The following is a 23,350-nucleotide window of genomic DNA, read 5'->3' on the forward strand; positions in this document are numbered from 1 at the left end:
ACAGACAGGCAGGCATGTGTATGTGTCTCTGTCATCATGCTTGTGTGGGTTTGAAGTGGTCTTAAAATGTACATGCTTAGTAAAGCGTTAATCACAACTATTTTATTAGAATCAATAATTAATATAGTAAAGTATCCAGCTATACTTCAATGAGCAGTCAGCTGTTTGGCCCGCAGCCGGTGCTTATACGGATAGCTTTGCTTTAATGAATGCTAATTTTAGGTTTTAATGGAATTATCATGTGGGGTAAGAGGGAAGTGCATTGACAAATGGTAATTGTTGGTCAAGTTGTTATCATCTCCTTCCATGACTCTTTGTCACATGTTTGATTGACAAACCCCTCCTGTAGTGTCTGAGTCTGGGGGTTTGTTTAGTGTCTCTTGTCCATAGGATCTGTCCGTACTGTCGAGGTGGTAAGAGAGGTTAGTTTTGTTTCCGGTCTGTTGTGGGGACCAGTCTGAGGCATTATTTACAAGTACAGTTTTCCTTTCTGTGTCAGACTCACTATACCCAAACCACATCCATGTGACAGAAGCCGCTCCTCTTTTAGTTCCAGACTTCTTGTCTTGACTGGTCCTTCTCCTGTTCAAAATGACTATGTTCTGTGTCACGCTCAGTCACTCACTCTCCTCCATGTTTCTTTGTGTAATCTTCATGCATATTCACTCCCTACATCTGGGTTGTGTGGAAGTGTTATTCAAATGATGAAAAATGTTGCTGTAAAGAGGCACAACAAATAGAGCATAATATGAAACGATGAGATGTTTTTCTAACGTCATTGCATTTGCATCATTATATTGGACAGGCCTAATGCAGCATGGGTATATTCTTTTATTTTTTATTCTTATTCCCACACTTCCTCATTTTCCAGAAGGGGTTTGATAGAAAGGATTGTCATCTCACCCTCAGATCTGTGAGGGCTCTACTGGTCTTCATGGTTCTGTAAAAAATCCATTAGATCGAAATTCAAGGTGTACTTTCTATACCCTTAATACCGCCCACCCCTACTTGCAGTCTTTTCTGTAACTGTAAATTCAACAATAACCAGGTTTTCTGTAATGTAACATCAACACCACATGCATTTAATCACAGTGCAAACATTACTGTGTCTAGTTGACGAGGGGTCTGTGTCACGTAAATTTAATCATGACATTGTCCAGAATCTTTGACCGTGCAATCTGTACGGTAATATGCACATGACCACTTGAGTATTCAATGTTTGTGTCTGTTTTGGGGGTTATTGTTGTGGGATATTGCATGTTACAGATTATGCCAGTTGTTTATTTGAACTTTTTTTTGACTCCATACGTGTATTTGTTTGTCTTGTTTTCACAGGACCTGGGCACAATCAATACCAGGTCATGTGGAGTTCTTCTCCAGTGAGGGCTCTGACACCTCCATACCCATTCCCATCGTGGCTCTGCGGAATGTGGATGACTCGTACCCACCCCAGAAGAAATCCTTCATGATGCTTAAGTACATGCACGACCATTATCTGGACAGGTACGAGTGGTTCATGAGGGCTGATGACGATGTCTACATCAAAAGCGAGAAGCTGGAGAGCTTCCTGCGCAGCCTCAACAGCAGCGAAGCCATCTTTCTCGGCCAAACGGGCATGGGGGCCCGGGACGAGCTGGGGAAATTGGCCCTGGAGCCTGGGGAGAACTTCTGCATGGGGGGGCCAGGGGTCATCATGAGCCGCGAGGTCCTCAAGAGGATGGTGCCCCACATCCGAGAGTGTCTACAGGAGATGTACACTACCCATGAAGATGTGGAGGTGGGACGGTGTGTCAGGAGATTCGCCGGGGTCCAGTGTGTCTGGGTCCTATGAGGTAAGATGGTTTTTATTTGGTTTTTGTATCATGTTTTTCATGTCGTTGACTCCACATCCAACTGTAATCCAACAAAATGAAAGACTTGATGACACTGATGTTGAAATTGGGACTGTTGAGCACGAAATGCGTTCAAACTGTGAGTTGAAAGGGGGCGTGGGGTGAGTTGACCAAATAAACTTTGTAAGGTGAGAGGGAACATGTGGAAGTTGGTCATAGTTGCTTATTTGTTTGCTTACCAACACAACGCAGTGAGCTGCTTTGAGCCAGGTCATTACGTCACCATATACGTCACAGTAGTGTCTGCATCTCTGATTTTCTTGGAACACAATATATCGTCTATTGGTGATTGGCTCAGTCATTGTCTGTGTGTATTTCTCTCTTACTCGCAGACATAACTGACACCGAGCTCACTTGACATCTCTGACCCGCTACAGTTAAAATGTTAATTGTTTGTTACCACTGCTACAATATCAACACTGATCATCACATGATGCCCTCCTGACTCTGCCTCACTCTCTTCCTCTCTATATGCTTACAGAGGGGTGAAGTGAGATCCGATCACAAGTGGTCTCAACAAGAGCCAGTTCTTTGGAACACAAAGACTGGGTTCATGTTTAGACCTGATATTAACATCTGTCCTGAGTGAACCGATCACAACAGTACAGCTCTAAGTCAAGTTCATACCTGGCACTAGAGCGTGCCCTGACTGCATCTCCAATCAGCACCAATCAAGATCTTCCTCACCAAATGAGCTGTCCACTTGTGAACAGATCACTTAGGACAGATGTTAATATCAGGAGTGAATGACGTCTGAGTCAAATGTAGATTGAGATACACTTCTTTAGATTCAGGTGGGACTTAAATATTATTAGAAAAAAATATGCCAGTTCTCAGAACTTGCCAAAACCACGGTTTCTTCAGTATTGCTGCAGTTAACCAGAGGCTGCTAATTTGGCATATCTTCAAGGGGGCCATTTTACCAAACGGTGAACTAATATAGCTTGAAAGATTTGTTTTGTTGTATAAAATATGTCTTTGGCCATGCAGAAAGTGGTTCTGTGCAAAGATTTTTAGGCACTTTAGAATATTTAGCGAGGTTTCTGATTGCTCCCAGAGTGACTGAGTGTTTGAACCAATTGTTCTCTGAGAGGTAATCGTGATCCTTGTTTCTCTATGTCGGCCCTGACCTGTGGGCTGACCTTTAACTGAGTCACAGTTTATAGAAAAGCATTCCATTGGCTGGTACACGTTGTCCTGCCTGCACTATTGTGTGATGTTTACACAACAAGGTTTTGTGTTGTTTAAATATATGCACGCACGTATCTTATTTTTCTAATGGATTGATTGCCCACACATAAATCTTTCAGAGCACACACACTGCTGACATGTGCAATTACAAACACGCAACTTAAGTTCAAATCAGTCTACATGCAGTGTGATTTGAGTTAAGGATGGAAATACCCTGGAACTGACATGTGTTCATTTCAAAGAGTGAAGTGTATTAGTTGTGATTTCTCATTGGGGGCTTCTTCCTCACTATAAAGTTTCACTCTACGTTCAGTTTATGTTACTCAGCAGACAGCTGATTTTATGGCATTCAGTCATAGTTGAGACTCGTGCGAGAGTTGTCATTGTTGGCCACAGGGAAAGTTATTAAGGCAGCGCTGCACTAACCAGATTGACCCACATCGGCGGCAACACGCTGCGACGAGTTAAAAAAGAGGCTTGTCATCAGAGAAGGGGTTTCTGTTTGTACTCCGGCTGAGTGTTAACCTGTTCACTGACATGTCTGGACTTGGCTCTGCTGGAGGCCTGTTGCACATATGACCGCTCCTTACAAGAATCACGGCCCTTTGAAGCTCATGCAAATATACAGTGATGTTGGACTCTAATGAAGTGACTGTGTGAGGTGGTAGAAGATCTGATCTGTAAATGAATCAATCATGATTTTCTCAACTTAATGCCTTGAATGTAGACAGTAAAAAGATGCAGAAGTGGGTAAACACTTTGTGGTCCAAATTAAATTGAAACTGCCAATGTGGCTATACAAACAACGATGAACAACTTTTATGGGACAAACATAAGATATTGAGGTTAACAGTTAAGCCGGGATGCAGTTTTTTTTCTACATGGCACTTAATGTGGTGGAGAATCACAGGATAAAAATAAAACCATCATAAAATGTTAATGGACTCATAAAAATGAGAAGCAGAGCTGCTATCACAGTCAGGACTGAAGAGCAGATTGATGGTGCTGTATTAGTATTTCACTGCTGCCTACAACAATAAAAGTCTCTTCCTTTCTGACGGATCTGCTTATTAAATGTGTCATGAGAGCCTTGAGCACAAAGCTCCCTGTTCGACTGCATTTTATCCAAATCTGAAATCTGATCTCTAGCTCACATTACAACAATTTATATCGCTACTAATGTCTTATGTTTATTTAGGGCTGGGCGATATGACTTCTAATCCATATCACCATTATTTTAAACTTTTACCCTGATTACGATTAATGATTTAATTAGATTTTTTTATTTTTTTATAACCCGACAGTTCATGAATGCTCACATTGGGGAAAGTATTAACCAAATTAACCGTCGTGAGCAAAATTAGGTTGGTAAGAGTTTATAAATGCCGGTTTTCGATACATTTTCTCTTAATTGCCCAGCCCTATGTTTAGGCATGTAGAGGGTTCATCAGTTGTTCACTTGGTATAGCATATCAGGAAATGCAGAGTTCTTTGCATTGAACAACAAAAATACAAACATGTACTCTCAAATAAGGTAAACAACATTATCTGATATATATTTATTTGTTTATCTCATTTCAGTAATCATTAATTTACATATTTCTGTCACTGCAATTGATATGATGTGGGAATTAACTGGTTCTGATGAAACAGAGGAATGTATGAGTAACGGAAACTGATGTGCTCACGTTGATTAAATCACAATATCTGACATCCTCCCTTCATGCAGGATGTGGTTGACACTAAAGTGTCGCCATCAATCATGACGAACACATTTGGGGAATCCTTAAACCAAGTGAACTGTGCGCATGCTGTGTTGCTGTAAATCAGATTCAGAATGTTGTTTTTTAATGATTCATTTGACCCTTGAATAAAATGAATGGCAGCTCTTCTTCTGGAATGTGATGGGCTGTATTGAATTTTGTTGTCATTTCAGCCTCTTTTTCAGACCGATCAGTAGTTTCCGACCTTCATTGCCACTGCTATTCCATGACTGCAGTCTAAGTTTCATGATGTAGTTGGGCTTCAAGAGTTTTTCAGTTTGAGTTTTAAGTTGACAAGCTTAGTTTGCCACACAGAGAGCAGTACGCACAATACATGAAACCCCTTTCTTTGCAACATCTCCTGGTCAGAAGTGTGATGAGGGACTGTTGTTGTGGGTCTGAATCATCTTTCACTTGTCACACAAAGGGACAAGAAAGAGGAAGAGCACTTACAGACCAGACACAGGGAGATGACATGCTGCACAGAATCAGATAGATTTAACATCATCATTGTCCTTGTCTCTGACTGTTGACCATGGAGATCATGTGGGACATCTTTAGCCGCAGGGCCGGTAGAGGGTGGTGGGCCTGCCACAGTGTGACTGTAAATTCCTCTTCTCCTCCAGCGGGCGCTATATGAGCTTGTTGCCATGGCAGCAATGTCCCACTGTAATGATGGAGGGTTGTTGGGAATGAAAATATCTCTTCTCAAACATGGGAGCAGCGGCTTGACAAGTTCTAAATATAGAATCACAATAGTCCTGTTGGTTCTGTCACCAAACTTGGTAAAATCCTTACATTATGAAGGGCCTTTCCCAGCACGCATTGGACAAGAGGCATTTGGAGAGAGGCAGGCACACTGGATTGGGTGCCATTCTTTACAGGGTGAACACACAACCAAACTGCTTATCAGACGGTCAGATAGCTTTGACAACCCCCTCCCAATATAGCGTGAGATAAGGGAGGGGTGGTCTGTCTCACGGTTTCCAAATTGAAAATCCGACATTCTCAGCCCCTTCATGTTGAGATTGGCCAGCTCTGCGGAGAGAAGTGCCAAATATTGAACTTCTCTCGAGGTTTCCTTTTCTTCATGTGTTTGACAGCTATTTGTGAATCTCTTCATGTGTATTATCGTGTGCAACACTATGAATGACTCCCTGGAGAGACTGACTGAAAATGTGTTCCATTATACCCATTTTTAATGATATCCCAATTTCTCCATCTCTCTATGATGGCTGCTTTTTAATCCACCTGTGAGTGTGGCCGTTCAGATCAGCTGTAAACACTAGTAATGTCTGCACAGCATGTCTTCCAAACCAGGTCTGACATTAACTGGCCTCCAGTCACAGTGTTTAAGTGGATTGGTTCAACTAATGCAATACATTTTAACCAGTGACTGACAATGATTGCAGCCACGGCTTAATCATCTGCTCAGTGTCGTCCGAACAGCTGTGTCTCATAAGTTCTCTCCACTGTAAGGATTTGACTGGTCAAATTTGTATTTGTTGATCTCCTTACATTTTTTTAAATGAAAACATTGAAGGAGCAATGTGGTGAAAGTCTACTGGCAAATGTAAGTGAATCTCTTGTTTTGTTTCTCTCTCTCTGTGTGTGTGTGTGTGTGTGTGTGTGTGTGTGTGTGTGTGTGTGTGTGTGTGTGTGTGTGTGTGTGTGTGTGTGTGTGTGTGTGTGTGTGTGTGTGTGTGTGTGTGTGTGTGTGTGTGTGTGTGTGTGTGTGTGTGTGTGTGTGTGTGTCCCTGTCCAACACTGGACAGCCTCTTATCACTCCTGGCATGTTCTAAAAGCAAGCCCATTTGTGGCTTAAACACAACTAGATACCATATAGACAATACGATGCTATTCATTGTAATTATTCTGTAAAACCTGATGTTTCTGATCATGTTTTAGTAAGAAATATATTTAAGGACAGAGTCGTAGCTTTGAGGAAAGATTCTAATGTTCGAAATAAGAAAGTTAGTCACGATGCATGTTTGATTGCTTTAGTCAGAAGAACGTTGGGACCTGCAGGCAAGAATCACACAGCAGAAAAATGCATGAAAGCCTATTTTAGTTTGTTTTTCTTTCTTTCTTTTTTAAATAGTTTTTCCAGTTTCAGTGTGTCAGCTTTCAGAGGGCTTATGTCTCTAGTCTCGTCATGCTTGCTAATGCTAGACCAATGCACAGGAAGTCAGCCGCCCACACTCACACTGAAAAGTGCCTCAACATGCCCTTATCTCTCTAACTGTTTGGCCTGTGGCTGTGTCACACACTCTTGATGTCACTTTCAGTAGAATTCTGTAGCGTGAGAAGCCGTTGGCTCTTGAAGTTTTTTCTCCACTGTAAGTTCTGACCACTGGCTTGTGTTTCATATACATTTTTTGTCAAGTCATGTTTTCCATAGTTACTGTAATAACCATGAACCTCAGCCATTGTTATGGAAAAGAAAAGGAGACAAAATTCAACATGCTTCACCCTGGGGTTTTCAAACTATTACCTCCACCAAGGAGGTGAAGTTTTCATTGCCGTTTGCAAAAAACTACTGAACCGATTTTATTGAAACTTGGTGGAAGGGTGGGTATGAGCCAATGAGTCAGTCTACACTCAAACATCCACTAAGGCATATTAATTCAGTTTTGCAAATGTTTATAAAAACCAAAAACTGAAATCTCTCGTTGACAGGTATTTAGAGCCTTTGGCTTTTCAACCTGTGTGGCAGTTTGCATTTATTTGCTGTAATTGTCCTTGGGACATTTTGTTAGTTTAAAAAATTGGGGAGAAATACTATATTTTGAAAGAGAATATGTTGCATTGATTTATTCTACTCATACAGTAGATAAGTGGCAGATTGGCAGCTGTGGCTCAGGGGCTACAGCGGGTCGACCCAAATGTTGTTGGTTCGATCCCCTTCGGCATGCCAAAGTGTCCTTGGGAAAGATACTGAACCCCAAATTAAAGGTCAGGCCTCTTATATACTCTGAAAAGGAACTATATTCCCACACATTAAAATCAGTGGCCACCAGTGGCAGATCATCATCCATCTTAAAGTGGGTCTTAAATCCCACCTTGTCTACAGCTTTAAACGCCACCATTTCTTCAGACAGAAGGTTACCCAACAGTCATTTCTTCTCTGCTTTATTGCGTTAGATGATATGTGTTTATGTTACAGCGCCTCGTGAGATACGGATGTAGTTGTACTGATCCGTGTGAAACATGTTTTACCTCTTGAAGTCGAGAACAATCCTTTTTTGACACCTGCTCCTCGTCCCCCCCACATCTGGCTCATGCTGAATTGCTTTTCAAATATATCATGCACAAAAGAGACTGTATGATAGTTGTGGTATAATTTAGCCAATCCGCAGAGACATTCTGGTAGGCAGTCTTTCGTTTGCCAATATGAGTCTCCACCCCTCATCACTATCTTTTTAGTAATTAGAGGATGAACCGTTCTGTGTGCATCTGTGGACTGTATGCATCTGTTCTTTCTTGTTGTGGAGAGCAGCCCAACATGTGGTGACCCTCGTGTATTTTCAGACATCCTGTGGCCTGCGTCTGTGTGCTTCTCCTCAGTCTCCTGTGTTGTGCTAAAAGTAGGCCCCCGCGAGCGAGGCCCAATGAGCAAATAAATGTTTACACTTACGCTTCAAAAATAAACAGGGACGGAAGGCCAGAGTGCTGAATTAGCATGAATTGCAGCACTGCAGCATGAAGTGCAGGCTGTGTGTGGCTCCAGCTGCAGAGAACTGGTTTGCAGTATGGGGACGTTTAAGTTGGTGGGGGGTTGAGTTAATGAGGCAGAGATTTCATAGGTCTAGAATCCATGACTGGAACCCGCGGAAGCCTTTATTGCGGCTATCATATTTAACAACAAAAAGATTGTGTCTTCCTCCGTATTATATTGTAACCTCTTGTTTTGTTTGTTCGTTTGAATGATGAGCTCTGTGTTTTCACTTGGTATCCAACTCAGACGATGTCAATCCAGAGTCCTTACACATGCAACTAGTTCCATTAAGGGGATAGAAATTTAACATGATGGGCTCATGTCAGAATTATCTCGTAGACATTGTCACCTGTAACATTTCTGTATTTTTCAAACATGGCTTCTCTGAACTGAATGCTGTCAGATTAACATACAGGCTGCAGCCAAAGATTAAACACACGAAGTGCCTTTCTTGTTCTGCCCTCTGAGAGCACTGTAATACATTTATCTATTAATTACCATCATCCAGAAAAAGACAATGAATCCATATTAATAAAGCTCAGTAAATTAGTCACTTTTAATTTGCTGAGTCCCGTGTTGCTCCAGTCACAGTGATTCTGTTTCAGTTGTGTTGTACTACTGAGAGAATTGATAAAGTGCGGAAATGAAAAGTAAGTGTTTAATGAGTGATTAATCAATGATAAGATGATCATTAGTCCTATTATCAAATAATAAATAAAACCCCAAAATGTACTATACGATGAATTGTAACCTGGTAATAAAGCCCAGTGTGAATATACACACACACACACACACACACACACACACACACACACACACACACACACACACACACACACACACACACACACACACACACACACACGAATATCGTTGTGAACTTGCAGAGGGGAGTTATGGGTAACTATTTATCACAGGATGTGTGTCAGCAGACTCACAAAGACGCGAGTTCCCACACATCTCGTTATTTTTATCCCACTTCCGTTTTGATGAAGGCTGGTAAAACCCACGTGAATATACAATAGATATACAGACAGCAGAGTGTGCTCACATGCACACAGACAGAGTTATAACATGTCTCTCTGACAAAAAAAAACACATTCTGCCAGGACTGTGCTTGTAAATGTCTTGTTCTTGGAGAATATGATTTCAAGACACGAGTCATACTCCAGGGAGACGTAAGAAACTAACATCCCCTCTCTGACCGAACCATGAATCACACACCACTCAACGCAGCTCTTCTGTTTTCTGCATGGATGTCAAAGGGATTACAGAAGTAGTGAAAAGCTTCATAGCATCTCCGACCTGTGATGTCACAACTGCCATGGGTTGATGAATTTATTGACACCATTCTGGCGTGCCGCAGCTTGCAGTTCAAGACTTGTTGAAGACATACATGAATAAAAAGAAGTGTCCTACAGGCTGAGACATGCAATAAAAGTTGTTAAGAAGACTTTGTTCTAATAATGTTAAGTTATTGTTGCATGTTAGAAACAGGGACATAAAACTATGACCCAGTCCCTGCTCATATCCTGTATGGTTCTTATCAGTCAGGATTGGCAAGTCCAAAACCCAAATCCCTGCTCTTATCTTTACCATTATTGTTTCTCATTCATAGTATTTTCTGTATCTAAGCAACTAACTGCAATGTAGACAATCTGTTTCCTGTTTACACTGACACACACATGCCCAGTGTACGTTAATGGTCACATGGTACGTGTTTTCAGCTGTGTTAGTATTGATGGAGATTATAACTGATATGGAGCTAAAATACTCATGTGGACTGAGATGATTTTAGTTTAAAACACAGCATATTACATACAATATGGATGTAGTGTCAGAGGCCTGCTGCGACCCTGTGGCCTACTTTATTGTAGGAGGTGATAATGTCCTTGAGGTGAGCAGTAGCCTGCTTTCCTCAGCAGCACTGAGACCATTTCATCACCACCCTGCATGCCAGCTGAAAAACAAGCTCCAACACAGCTAATGGGAATCACAAGGCTGCATTGCTGAGAGCTATGGGTCCACTCCCTAATCCTAATTTCTCCTGAGTGGCCTGCAGGCCTGCCAAACCTGCGGCCGACCCACTCACTGTGCACGTGCTGCATACGCTCTCATTCTGCCAACAACAGAGCCATTGTATTCCTGCCTTATGGACACTTTTCTTCAGGACTAAATGCTTCCCCCATTTCTCCCTTTTCTGTCTCATTTTGATATGCACATATTCTTATTAATTTGCCTCTCTTTCACAGCCTGCTACACTTGGCTTCATATCTAATCTAATACACATGTTCCCTGCGTTGCTTTCCCCTTAAATCTTAGAAGGGATGCAAGGGAAGGACTAAATAATCCTTAAAGCAAATGTTAAAACATATTTTGAATTAAACTTCATGAAATGAAAAATGTGATCCTGTGTGTGATTCTTCTTTTATCTCATATTTGCCAAATATATGTCAAAAAATCAATATCATAGTATTTTTTACATCTAAATCTTTTTTTTTTTTTCTTCTTCCTGTAAACCAATCACAACTCTTTGATGACTCATCCTGCACCCAGGGGAGTTCACTCACTCTGCGTCCAATGATCATGCTTTCTTGAATTTTTTACTTCCTCAGTGACTTTAAATTCTGCCAGTTACCAACGGCTGCACAAGGACCTACGCTGTCCTATTCATCGGTTAAATCCACTGGTGTAGGCGAAGGTGGTGGCGAGAAGTCCTCGACAACAGAGAGCAGGCTGTTGTCATGACTCTCCATGTAGAGCTGCTAGTTAGAGTCTACTCTGCCGCTACTGCTACTGCAAACACCCATTAATATCTGCAACATTTCACTCCATGGCTTCATGTTTTTACTCGACACAGAATCAAATAACACACGACATCCGTTTCACAGGGTCTCAAACAAACTCAAGTTGTGTACATACACTCTACAGTGTTGCCATTCCTGCAGAACTGTACTGTAAATTGTGCAAGATTTCAAAGAGGCTAAATACATGATGCTTGTTTTCGGTCAATTTGGACGATATTTGCTTTACAGTACAGTGGTCCAGTATGTGCTGGTGGAAATACCGACAAGATGTATGCAAAGCCAACTGTTGTAGCTGCTCAAGAGCAATTCAATAATATGCATGTCCTGCATCAATTTTACAAAAGTATCAGCATTGCTCCCTGTTCTAGAGAGAGTTAATTGTATTAGATTTTATTATTTACTATTACCCCCCCCCCCCTGTTTTACTTGTATTTATTGTGTAATGTGTAATTGGGCTACTGTAATACCTGAATCAGGATCAATGAAGGATTACCCATCTAATGGGAATAGAGGTAGAGGAGGCAGACCACACACACCCAACATGGCTTCAATAATCAATCAGCCTCACAAACGGTATATGCCACTGTGTAGAACCTGAGTATGTGGCTGAATAATGCTCAGTGCTGAGTTTAATCACTGAGGGAGTGTGCAGATCATCCTACCTGATGTGTTCGTGGGGTTTCTTACTCGCTGCTCTTCTGTGAGGTAACTTGTGTTAAAAAGTATGATACACAACCCAGAGAACAAACACAAATCTCTGACTGAATCTTTCTTGTGTTCAGATTCCACCGACTTTTTATTTAGTTTACTTGTTTGTTTTGTTCTCTTTTTTTTCTCGATGTGTGCATGAAGGGCTCCAGTAACCTTTTCTTTCATGTACTTGGTTTCCCGATTGACTGGTGCTTTACGGCTGAATCAGTTGGCGTAAAGGCAGAATTGAAAGAAAGCAGCAGTGCCACCTCCCATTCAGACTGACTGTCCAGGCATGATACTGCAACTGGAGTGGAAGTTTGTTCAATTTGAGACCGCGTCATTTATCGTTTAGGTTGTTGCCCCAAACAGCTTCTATTTCCAACACCTTTGTGTCCTGGTAGGAGCTTGTGTAAGAGCATGATGAAATTAACACACTCTGTAGCTGGAAGCACTCATCGCAAACTGTAGTTACTGTCATTCACCAAGTAAATCACAGTTCCCTCTCCCAGCTGTTAGACTGGCCTTTATGATCGTATAAAATGATGGTTTGTTGAAATCTGGAGTTCACAGTGGCTGCTGATAAAAAAGCAGGTGAGTGCTGAGTGATTACTGTGAATGCTCTGATTATTACTTTTAAATAAACAAGCCGATGCTTTGTTTGTGGTGACATTGTTTTGTTTTAACTTTGAATAGCATATCAACATAACATTGTGGTGATGTTCGCTCTGAGTGAGACAGAGTGGCGAGCGGGCTCACCACATAGAGGAGCCCCCATCCCACCCCCCAAACCTATTCCTGAGAACTTAGAAAGGCTCTTGCAAAAGTTCAAGGATTTAGACAGAGTTTTTACAAAAGGCAAACATCTAACTGGCCTCAGGTCATGTGGGGCAGGATCATTAAAGTTTGACGCATCAGTCTAAAAACTGCTATAAGTGAACATCTGTCATCTGCTCCCTCCTGTTTGGTGTCATACTAGAACACATTTGTTTGTTCCTTTTATTTATTTATGACCTTTATTGCAGCAGGAAGCTTCCTTTCCTTGCATTATACATAATCAAGACTTGAGATTGAAATGGGTTTTAATGTAAATGCAGAGGTGTTTCACTTACTACAGTATTTTATGCGAAGTAAAGAGGCTAAATTAGGTTACGGTGGACACATTTTTTTTGTGCTGTGGAAAGCTGGAGTGCAGTGAATGGGAGTGTTTGTCAATGACTGGAGCCTAGCCTGAATCAAAGTCTGGTACAAAGTAGGTTATCAGATCATTGTTGTGCCACTTTGATTGTGTCGCTTTCATTATGCTTGAATTGCAGAGAGTATCTGGTTTGCAAAGTGGTGAATGACTGTTGTGTGTCTGTTGTTAAGATGTTCCAGAATGTTTGCCAATATACCTGGGATGTGGTGGTGCCCGATGTGAGCAATATGCAGAGACTCATGTAGTTAAGAGGAGGGAGTGTACGACAGCTTATTTTATCTAGCTACAATTTACAGATGTCAGATCGGTGCTCAATCGGCAGTAGTAAATCGGTATGTGTAAGCTCTTCAACGACAGGATAAGAGAAGCTTGCTGACTCGTCCCCTGAAACGACAAGGACTCCAACCCAGTGACAACCCCTAGCAAACTCCAGCAAATCAGAGCGCAGGGTTGGGTGAAATTGGTGAAGGTAAATGTATTGGTGAGGAGTGCCGCTTGTATTAACTGCATCAGACTTGGCTCACGTTCGGAATGAAAAATATACAAAATATCTGTTGGGTTCGGGTCAGGCTCAGTTAGTTTTATTGAGCTTGCAAAAAATGCGGCCTGAGCCGCTCTCTTGTCTTGACAGTTTTGTGTGACCCCCCTCTCACCAGTCAGTCGTATAGTGTGAACACACAATGATTGTAAGACTCCCGCCCACATGTCAGAGAGTCGTGCCACCAATGTATCAGAAGTAGTCCCCACTCCGTTGCAGAGCCCTTACGCAAACACATTGGAGGCTTCAACTGAAACACCACTCAGTCACTTTGAATGGGGTGACGTTGTGCTTTGCCAAACTGCATTGTGCTTCCGTTGATTCGCTTTGCTTGCACTGCATGCAGATTGAGTCTGAACCTGCCCATCAAATCAAATTTAAACAAATACTCAAGCGCAGGTGTTACACAATCAACTCATGTTGATGCAAATACAGGTCCTGTCTGACATCAAAGGTCAGGATGAGCCCAGAGAGAGGAAGAAGAGCCAGCTCTGCTCAACTCTGAGTCAGCTACTATGGTCACATACTCATCGAAGCGAACCTGCTCACTGGCAGGTTTTTGCTGTATGTACACTGAAGTAAAAATAAGCCATCTGTAGCACCTTACCCACCCACTGGTTGTTTTTCTATAGTAATTTTCAGACACGACCTGCAGGTAAACTCCATAGCCAATTCTACAGATTTTACCTGCAGTTTGCCTTTCACACATGCACAACACAGCGGGATGTCTTCTGCACAGACGTTTCACAATATCATCAAGTCCTACGCATTGTTCAGGCGAGAGGTGGAGCAGCCGGGTGCAGCAGGCACAGACAGGAAGCAATTATTACACTCTGCTGGGGAGATTTTCTTTACAACACATAGTTGTCGACTCTTATCACCACAAACGGTCTTGACAGCTTTGTTGGTGTCTTCTACATGTATGACACCGCTTTTTCACCCTGAGATATTTGTTTTCTTTTTGTTTTGTTTTTATCATTTTTGCGGCTGTCGCGTGTTAGAAGCGTCATTAACCCAAGTCAGCAGAAACAGTGGAGCCTCCCACTTGGACATTCTCGTACACACATGCACCTCCTCCGGAGAATATACGGAGGAACGTTGGAGTTCAGTGCATGTCTGAAAGCAGCTTATAGGGGATTAGTCTACTGTAGTGGCTCGCCTAAATAAACCCTATGTATATAACACAGTCATAATTTGTCTAGAAGTTAAACCCAAGCTACTTGAGTGTCGACAGTCTGTCTAGAATGAACAACCTGTCTCCCCCCAAAAAATACTCTTAAGTTATACAAACGATCAATAGTAACATAATTCCTATCAGAGGTGGATTGTTGGCTTGTTTGGCTCCCAGCACCAAGCCAATGTCTATTTGATGTGGCAGCGTTCAACATGGGAGTGTGTTTAAGAAACATAATTGCATTCACAGATATCATAGGGCCTCAATCGGGACCAACTTGTATGAACAAATCAGACCTCAAGCGGCTCATGCAAGTGATTCAAGTTTTCTCACACTTTGAATTTTGTCTCCAATATGAAAGAATTGCTCATCTGAGAGTTCTGTCTGTGAGTTTTAGGATGGAATATGAAAATGTTCTTGCACGTGGGCCATCATGCCCTGCTTCTTCTTGAAAATCTTTTCTCCAGGCCACTTCCTTAATCCCAGGCTGAGGTTAACCCCGCTGGGCAGGCCTGGCCCAATCGGTGCAGCCAGAGAGCTGGAGCTGCAAAGCAAGCCAGGCTCCTCCTCTGAGTCCAGCCCACTGCCAGCTCATGCTCCTGCTTTCCTTTTGTATACCACCTCCCTTTTTTTCTTCTCTAATTATATGCTTACCAACTCTGCCAGGACTGTTGAAGCAGAATGCTGGCTTTTATTTTTTCCCTCTTCATTCACAGAGCCACAATTTTTACTTCTATACAACATTCATATATGTAAAACCGGTTTATAAACCAGTTTACATGAATTGGGATTGTTTTTACCTAATTTGTCATTAGGTATGTCAGACATATGTCAGACATGCATTATATTACCATTCACAGAATCGTCTAATGATAATCAACACAGGACAAAGGAGTGCTCCTATTAAATCTATTACCAAATATAATATATATAATATGTTTATTCTATTTGCAACCTAAAAGTATGGAAAGAGCAATCAACTCATGTATGTGTCTGTGCGTTTGTTCCTTCACAGTTTTTAGGAAACCAGCTTAAACAGGTTATCCAGGATTATTAGACAGCTTGGAGTGGAGGCAAAGATATTCCATATCAGGCTAGATGACAGCTAGTGAATGTATCTAATGTCATATGTTACTATCATGTCTGATACGATGCACTTGGATCGATTAGTGCCTTTGTCGTGAACAGACTGGTTCAATTGAGTTCATTCTTTCATTACCACAGTCATCATACACGCTCCCTTTGGAGGAGACACTCGAGGAAGGACAACCACTCTTTTCCCTTCAACCAGCCCTCTTTTCTCTCAAATTTTTTGTTCTCCTCCACTTTGACAGTCTGCGCTCTCCTCCTCCCCCTTGTGCGTCTCTTGTGCCCATACGCTTTCTCTTCTTTCCTGTCTGCCTGGCCAAAGCTGCTGGCATTTACTGGCACTCTCTAAAGCTCTCTAAAGCTCTGCCACTGTAGGCCTTAGTCATGCTCCCGCCGGGCACTACCTCCTCCTCCTCCCGCTCATAACATTTTTCATTCTCCCTCCTTCAACTGTGACAAAGCCCTGACAAAAAGGAAAACCATACGCTAAGCACCGGCTCTTGATATTAAGGAGATTTATAGAGAATGTAAAAGCAATTTAACAACACACTGACACTGGACAGACCATGGGTTCATTCCATAGATATGAATAATGGGGGACTCTTCACAACAGTCTAATCCAGGTTGTACTGATACTGTAGTTGAATTGCAGGGGACATTTAAGGCAAAGAGTTGATCAAGCCATTCTGGTAAATGGACTTGTTAAAACCCTGGCCACAAGCCTGATGGGAGGGCCAGCCTCTCCCTGCCATCTGCTGACTGCACAGTCATCCTCTGTCCACAACCAGGTTTCCCTGCTCCTTCTCTTCATATTCCTACATTGAGAGAGAAGTTGTGATGCACAGACAGGATTCCCAAATTGAAGCAGTAGTTGTACAGATGGATGATTTTATTACCTTCTAAAGAAAAAAGAGCAGTCATTTTATATTTGTTTAGTGTCTACAAATCCCATGAAAGAACAAAGCAGCAGTGAAGGTTTCCTGTACTGTATGTGCATCCAAAACCTGATTTAGCTGATCTGTCTTTGCCACAGAGCTCCTCTGTCGAACAACTGTTGCACTGTGTAATATATTTCTTCCAGGAAAGTTAAGGGCATGGCAGTTTGTTTTAAAAGCATCTCCACAGACTAATAATGGTGATCACTTCCAGTCAGCAAGCTTTAAATCCCACCCTTTAGAGAAACAGACAACATTCATACAAACTGATTTGAAAGAACAATTCTGCAATTGTAGCATCTTGAGATGCCTGATGACATAAATGTTCACAAACCAAAGTGCTAGCACATTTTTCTGTTTCTAATTGGAATTTCAGCAAAATAACCTGCCTATCACATAAAAGTATCTTTAGTATTGTGGCATTTCCTTTCCTCTGAATTAAGTCATGTCTAGCTTGCCTGATCTGACTGATCTCTTTCTTATGATTAGATATGTCACTTTAGCTTTTTCATGCCAAGCCATTATTTCCTTGTAGAGGTGCATGCAGACTGGCCACTGGTTATCTCCCAGTGTTTGGTGTTTACAGGAGGATTAGCCCATTCAGTTTGGTTAATTGGGTGGAGCAGTTGTCAGCTCCATGCTGGCTCGGCCTGGCTGCCATTACTCCTCATTATGTGTCTCTGTGTCAGTCTTTTAATGTCCAGGCCTTTTTTTAAAGGTTTACACTATATCCCAAACTAATCAATCACCCTGAATTTCTTCCACAGCAGCTCAGCCTGTAGAAAATGAAAACACTGTACAGTTGGTAACAGTGAACTTTTAAATATCTGTTTATACCCATTACAGTGGCATAGCGTTAGTATTATCTCTTCCCCTAACCTGACTTTTTACAATTTTATCATCAAATCCATTCTGGTTCTCCTCTGCCTCTTTATTTTTCTGTGCCATTACATGGGGGCATATTTATGAAGGATTCGCTGGCCTGTGTATTAAATGCCCATATATCGGAGAGTTTTTTGCACAGGTTAAATGACCCAATAAAAGCTGTCTGAATGCCATGAGATACATGAAATATTATGTAAAATCAAGAGAATGTAAATTCAGAATGTAAATTCAGAATGTAAATTCAGACAGTTGGCTACTTCAAACTTCCTCTCGTACATATTACCTATATATCTTTTATATATATATATTAGACATATCATCTTGTAAATGGAAAGTAGTTTATGGTTGATTTTTACGAAGCCAAGTGTGCACAAGTTTTAATCACTGCAAATTTTCTAATTTATAAATGTATACTAAGATCGGATCAATGTGATCAAAATGACTGGTTCAAGACATCACAGGTTAAAAGCAAATAAACGTGAATACTAAATTTTCTGATCATATAGGCAATGTTGTGCTGAAAACCAATTGCCAAATATTGGCATGCTATACATTTGAATGTGGTATAAAGGCAAAATCAGAAGCATTCAAATTTTCCAAAATAGCCTGCAGGACTTCTTGGGGTTAATCTGATTTACATGAAATGACTCTAAAAAGGATCTGATAACAGACTGATGCCTCTTGTGCATTTTTGCAAAGAAAGGATAGATAGAAAATGTTTCCTGTTGCTGAACGTACACATTGGTTTGAGGGAAGACTGGCAGTGGGAAGTCGGTGTGTATTCTCCCTACAAGAGGAAAACTGTGATGTTTTAGTTGAATAGTCTGATGTCAGCTGAACATAATGAATCATAATATACAGTACATTATCTCAAGGCGCTTTACATAGTTCCCACCATGAGCAAGCACTGTGGAGAGAAAAAACTCCCTCATTAACTGGAAGACACCTTTAGCAGGGCCAGACTGTGGGCGGTTATCTGCCTCGACCAGTTGGGGTCAGCAGAAAAATGGAGAGGAGAGGTAGGTGGAAAAGAGGGGAGAGAAGGGGGGTGCGGGGGGCCGCAACACTCCAGGATTTTGTCACATTCCCCAAACCCTGACTCATCTGGATATGGATAACCTTCATGTTAACATTGAACACTGGGTGAGAGAGTGAGAGGTTCACATATCTACACTGTATCAACCAGATGGTTGCAGCTGCTCTGCCTTGAGTGTGTTTGCAAGTGTGCATGTACGTGATTACACATCTGGTGACTATAACAGTGAGTGAATCTGTCATCAACTTAAGCAGTAGTGAGTTTATTCATGGATGCGATGAGGGTCCACATCTCAGGCCTGTGCGTGCGTGTTTGTCCTTCAATCACTGGGCAGGCAGGGGGTCCTGGGCAGGTTTGAACAGCTGGCAGCATATCTACAAGCTATTGTCCCCTGTTCTCCTCCACTCTTATTTTACTAATTTTGTGTATGACCCTAAACAAGCTGTGCTAGTTAAAAGTTTAAAAGATCATCTCTTAACTTCACCTCAACTCGACCATGTCTAATCTCTAGTAAACACGACCCTTTGATGTAAAAAAGGAGCAGAGCTTCTGAAATATGTCATATGTCAAGAAATAGGTATCAAGGTCCAAGGTTAAAATGACTAATAAATTAAAGTGTGGTATCAACAGCTTTGCAGCTCATCTAACGGGTACTGCTTATAATACATGACCCACACACATCCTCTCATCAGCTGAAGTCTTTACCACACTGTAGGACTGCAGCTCCTGAAAAGTGGGTGGAACTTCTGCATAATACAGACATGTGTTTTGGGAGAGGCCCCACAGGCACTTTTACATATTGCATGTGTTTGAAATGCACTGTCTCAAAGCATCAAACATAAGCAGATGTAGTTTTCATGATTTACACCATCAGCTTCAGGGCTCAGGGCTTCAACAGGATCACTGGAACGTTGCCACTTTTAAATCTGAGGGAGGGAGGAGAAGATGAATACTCCTGCATGTGTCCTCAAGTAGTTGAAGGAGCTTAGAAGCAAAGCAACAATCTCAGTTGTGTGGAGGTGAGAAGCTGTAATCTTATTGACATAACACTCCGGCTGATGTTGCTCTATAAAAGCTGATACTGTTGTCACTATTCCAGAAACGTTACCCTTAACGATTAATGCAGAGTATCTAGAAAAACCAATTAACACAAGTATTGAGATCAGCAGTTTTCCTTGTCATTTATTTTATATTTTCCGTTTTCTGAGTGGGCAGCTTATTTTCTGTAATTGTCTGATTTATGTATTTAAATATTTGCCATTAACCATCATTTTGAGGAGTATGTTTAGTCTTGTTGTATTTTCCAAGTACACAGTTTGTTTGGGGGTTTTCTAGGGGGAGGCATCAAACCTGGAATGTAAAATATGTTAGTTGTTCCAGCATGGGCATCTCAGGTAGTTGTGATGGACCTCAGTCAGTGACTCACACACAGGTCATAGTGACAATCCACCAAGGTCGAATTTTCATTACTTCACACTGTATGATTGACCTAAAAGCTGCAACACAAGGTAAAACCTATAGAGTCTTGTATTGCCGTCTGTTATCATTGTAAGAAATGTATCTGAATTTCTGAATCACATCTTTCACAGAGAAAATTCACTTGGTTTAATGGACAATGAAACCGTGTGAAAGAGCTAAGTTGATGTTGTCGAGATTCTTCTCAAATCAGATCAACCTATAAAAACAATTTTCTCCTGGAAAACTAGGATTTAAAAAGAAACTCGCACAAGCAAAGTAATAATCCGTCAAACAGTCTCTCCTGATATTTATTAATGTTCGGTCATGCCAACTGTGTGGGTGGATAAATGAAAACCCACCAAAGGCTTAAAATGTGCAGCATGTGAGCAAATTAGAAATAAAAGTCCCAGCCTATCATCTTGAATCAGGCAATATTTGTGCACCCAGCTTTTATTAAAACAGGCAGCAAATTACCATCTTTAGGCGTTAATGATGAAACTGATATGAAAATGTATTAGTGGATTGCTGGAAGCAAAAGTGGTAAGCATCCCTTGCCTCCACAATAATTCCCATTAATTAAGTATTCCACAGCAAAATATGATTCAAAATACATCCGTGATGGAGCCTGTTAGAGAACAGAAAACACTATTCTGCCACATTCCTGCATCCTAATATTTTTTACTCACACCCTGTCATTGAAAGCCATCTCTCTAAAGCCGTTTTCAGACAGGAACTCTGGAAAGTCTTCAGACAATTGGGTCCTTTTGTCAGTTTGCCTTTCATATATGAAGAACATAGCAGGCGATTCTCCCATCAGACGTGTTTACAGCAACAGAAAAATGTCACGTTCAGGTGAGGGGTGGGGCAGCATGCAGGTGGTAGGACATAACATATAAATTCCGCTGCAGAGATCACAGCCCTTATCACCAAAGGGTCAGCATCTTTTACGTGTATGGCACCTCTTTTTTATGATATATAAGATATATGTATTATTATATTTTTTTCAGTTCAGTGTTTTGTTGCGTGTCATCGCCCACTTGCTCATGATGACTCCTCCGGATATAATCCAGTTTTTACTAGGGGGCTGACAGGAGAAAGTCCAGAGCCTGCCTGGCCAATTTACCCCTTAGCCCTACCACTTGGCCCTACCCATTCGTTTTGCACGTGGCCGTGAAGGCGTAGTATTGTCTCATTTCTACCCCATGTGATGTAGGAGTAGTGACAATATAGCTCTTTAAACACCCCTAGAACCGTAGTGTATTCAGGACCCCGTAAAAATGAAGGGGTAAACAAAAATTCCCATTTGCTTTACGGACGGACAAAGTGAATCAATATGGCGAGCGCTGCGGGTAAAAGTGCTCATAAATGTAAGTATAAAATTTAGCTAAATAACCATGCAACATTTTTTAAAACTTAAATATCTTATTTTAATCCAGTAGCAAATGAAAATGTCATTGAATCGTTGTGACAAGCTTTTCAGGAAAATCGTACTTACGCTGTTAAAACAGGCAAGTCTGGGTGAGAATAAGAAGTAACGTTTGTTACTCCTGTTTACTACCCGCACATTTTTGCTAACTTCCCCACTCATGTTTAAACATTTTTACTGGTGTGCAAAAGTTTCGATAGACCGGACTAACGTTACATTAAATGTCACTGTAATAACATTGGTTGGCTGCTGATCACGTAGCGAGTGGTGTCCCAATTCCTAGGGAAGATTTTCTAGCCCTACCCCTTGTGGCTCCGTTTGGAGGGGACACTACCCAGCGAGGGGCACTTCATATCTAGGGGTAGGGTAAGTCTGAGATTTGGCGTTCTCACATACGGAAATGGAAATGCGGTTGACTCCATATTAGTTTGAAAACTGCAGGAAGCAATTTAGTCTGGACGGGCAGAAACAGAGATGTTTGGAAATGACTATGTAGACACCTGTTGATTGGATAGTTTCGGTCATAACGTAGCCTTCGCTGAATCGTCAGACTCCTATCACATGACCCCCTTCGAGAAGAAAAGTACTGATTTTACATTTTACAATTATGTAACTGCTTAAATGTGTAGGAAACAAGCTGTTATTCAAGCAATCTGCAAACAATAGTTTGTGCATTTTCAGGTTTGTTAGTATGGACTGTGATACATTTGAAAATACTTTTTGAAAACGTAGTAGTATGGATGTAGTCCTGGTGTGAAATGGTCAACAGCTCTTCCACCTTGTCCTCAGAGCAGACGACCAGCTACTCTTCTACCTAGCAGATAAACCAGATTTAAGCTCTGTTGCTGACGTTAGCCTACATCAGGGGCTGCACTAACCAGTAAGCCATAATCTTTATCCATCCATGCTAGGATATATTTGCTTCTCTGTATGTCAATCCAGCCTCTTGTTCTGGTTCTACATTTGAGCAGACTGGAAACTGAGTCTGCAGAATGGAATCTGGATGTGAATCTTGGCTCACCACCCCCACACTCCTCTACCCGAGCCCTAACGCCTATTTAATGATGGTCTGTCAGAAGCCATTGTTCATTTGCTGTGTCTTAATTGACGTCTTAATGCCCCATCACTGTCCAAACTGGAGGAGCAGGGTCTTTGATTGCAAGACTGTGGGCTCGCCTGCTTTTTCAAAAATCATGTATCAAATGGTTCAAGTCAAATCTGGTGTTATTTCTTTGTGGTCAGTAATATAAAAGGGACATATTATGCTTTTGGGGATTTTCTCTTAATCATCTACTATTGACATGTTAAGATATAATACATAAATATAAGGTATAATACAACATTTCACTCAGCGGTTCAGCCACTGCCTCCTGCCTGCTGGCTGGCCATGATTGTTGGTTATGCTTCTACTAAAGAACGGGGAGCTTCAAATGTATTAGTCCAGTTTGTTGATTCAGAACCCCAAATTGTAAGTCCATCATAGAATATTTTTTCCTATGTGGCATTTTATCACTAGCCTACACATAACTAGCTAGTTCAGTGAGCAACTG

General features: G+C 41.5%; 1 protein-coding gene across 1 annotated transcript in view; it reads left to right on the forward strand.

The window, feature by feature from the left end:
- The window catches only part of chsy1 (chondroitin sulfate synthase 1), a 57,200-nt gene that overhangs the window by 3,997 nt on the left and 29,853 nt on the right, over positions 1-23,350 (forward strand). Inside the window, exon 2 of the mRNA XM_034581661.1 lies at positions 1,336-1,832. Coding sequence (XP_034437552.1) covers positions 1,764-1,832 — 69 coding nt within the window. The 5' untranslated portion in view covers positions 1,336-1,763. The remainder of the gene's footprint in view (positions 1-1,335; positions 1,833-23,350) is intronic.

Source organism: Hippoglossus hippoglossus, chromosome 3 (assembly GCF_009819705.1).
Source record: "Hippoglossus hippoglossus isolate fHipHip1 chromosome 3, fHipHip1.pri, whole genome shotgun sequence".
Classification (NCBI taxonomy): Eukaryota; Metazoa; Chordata; class Actinopteri; order Pleuronectiformes; family Pleuronectidae; genus Hippoglossus; species Hippoglossus hippoglossus.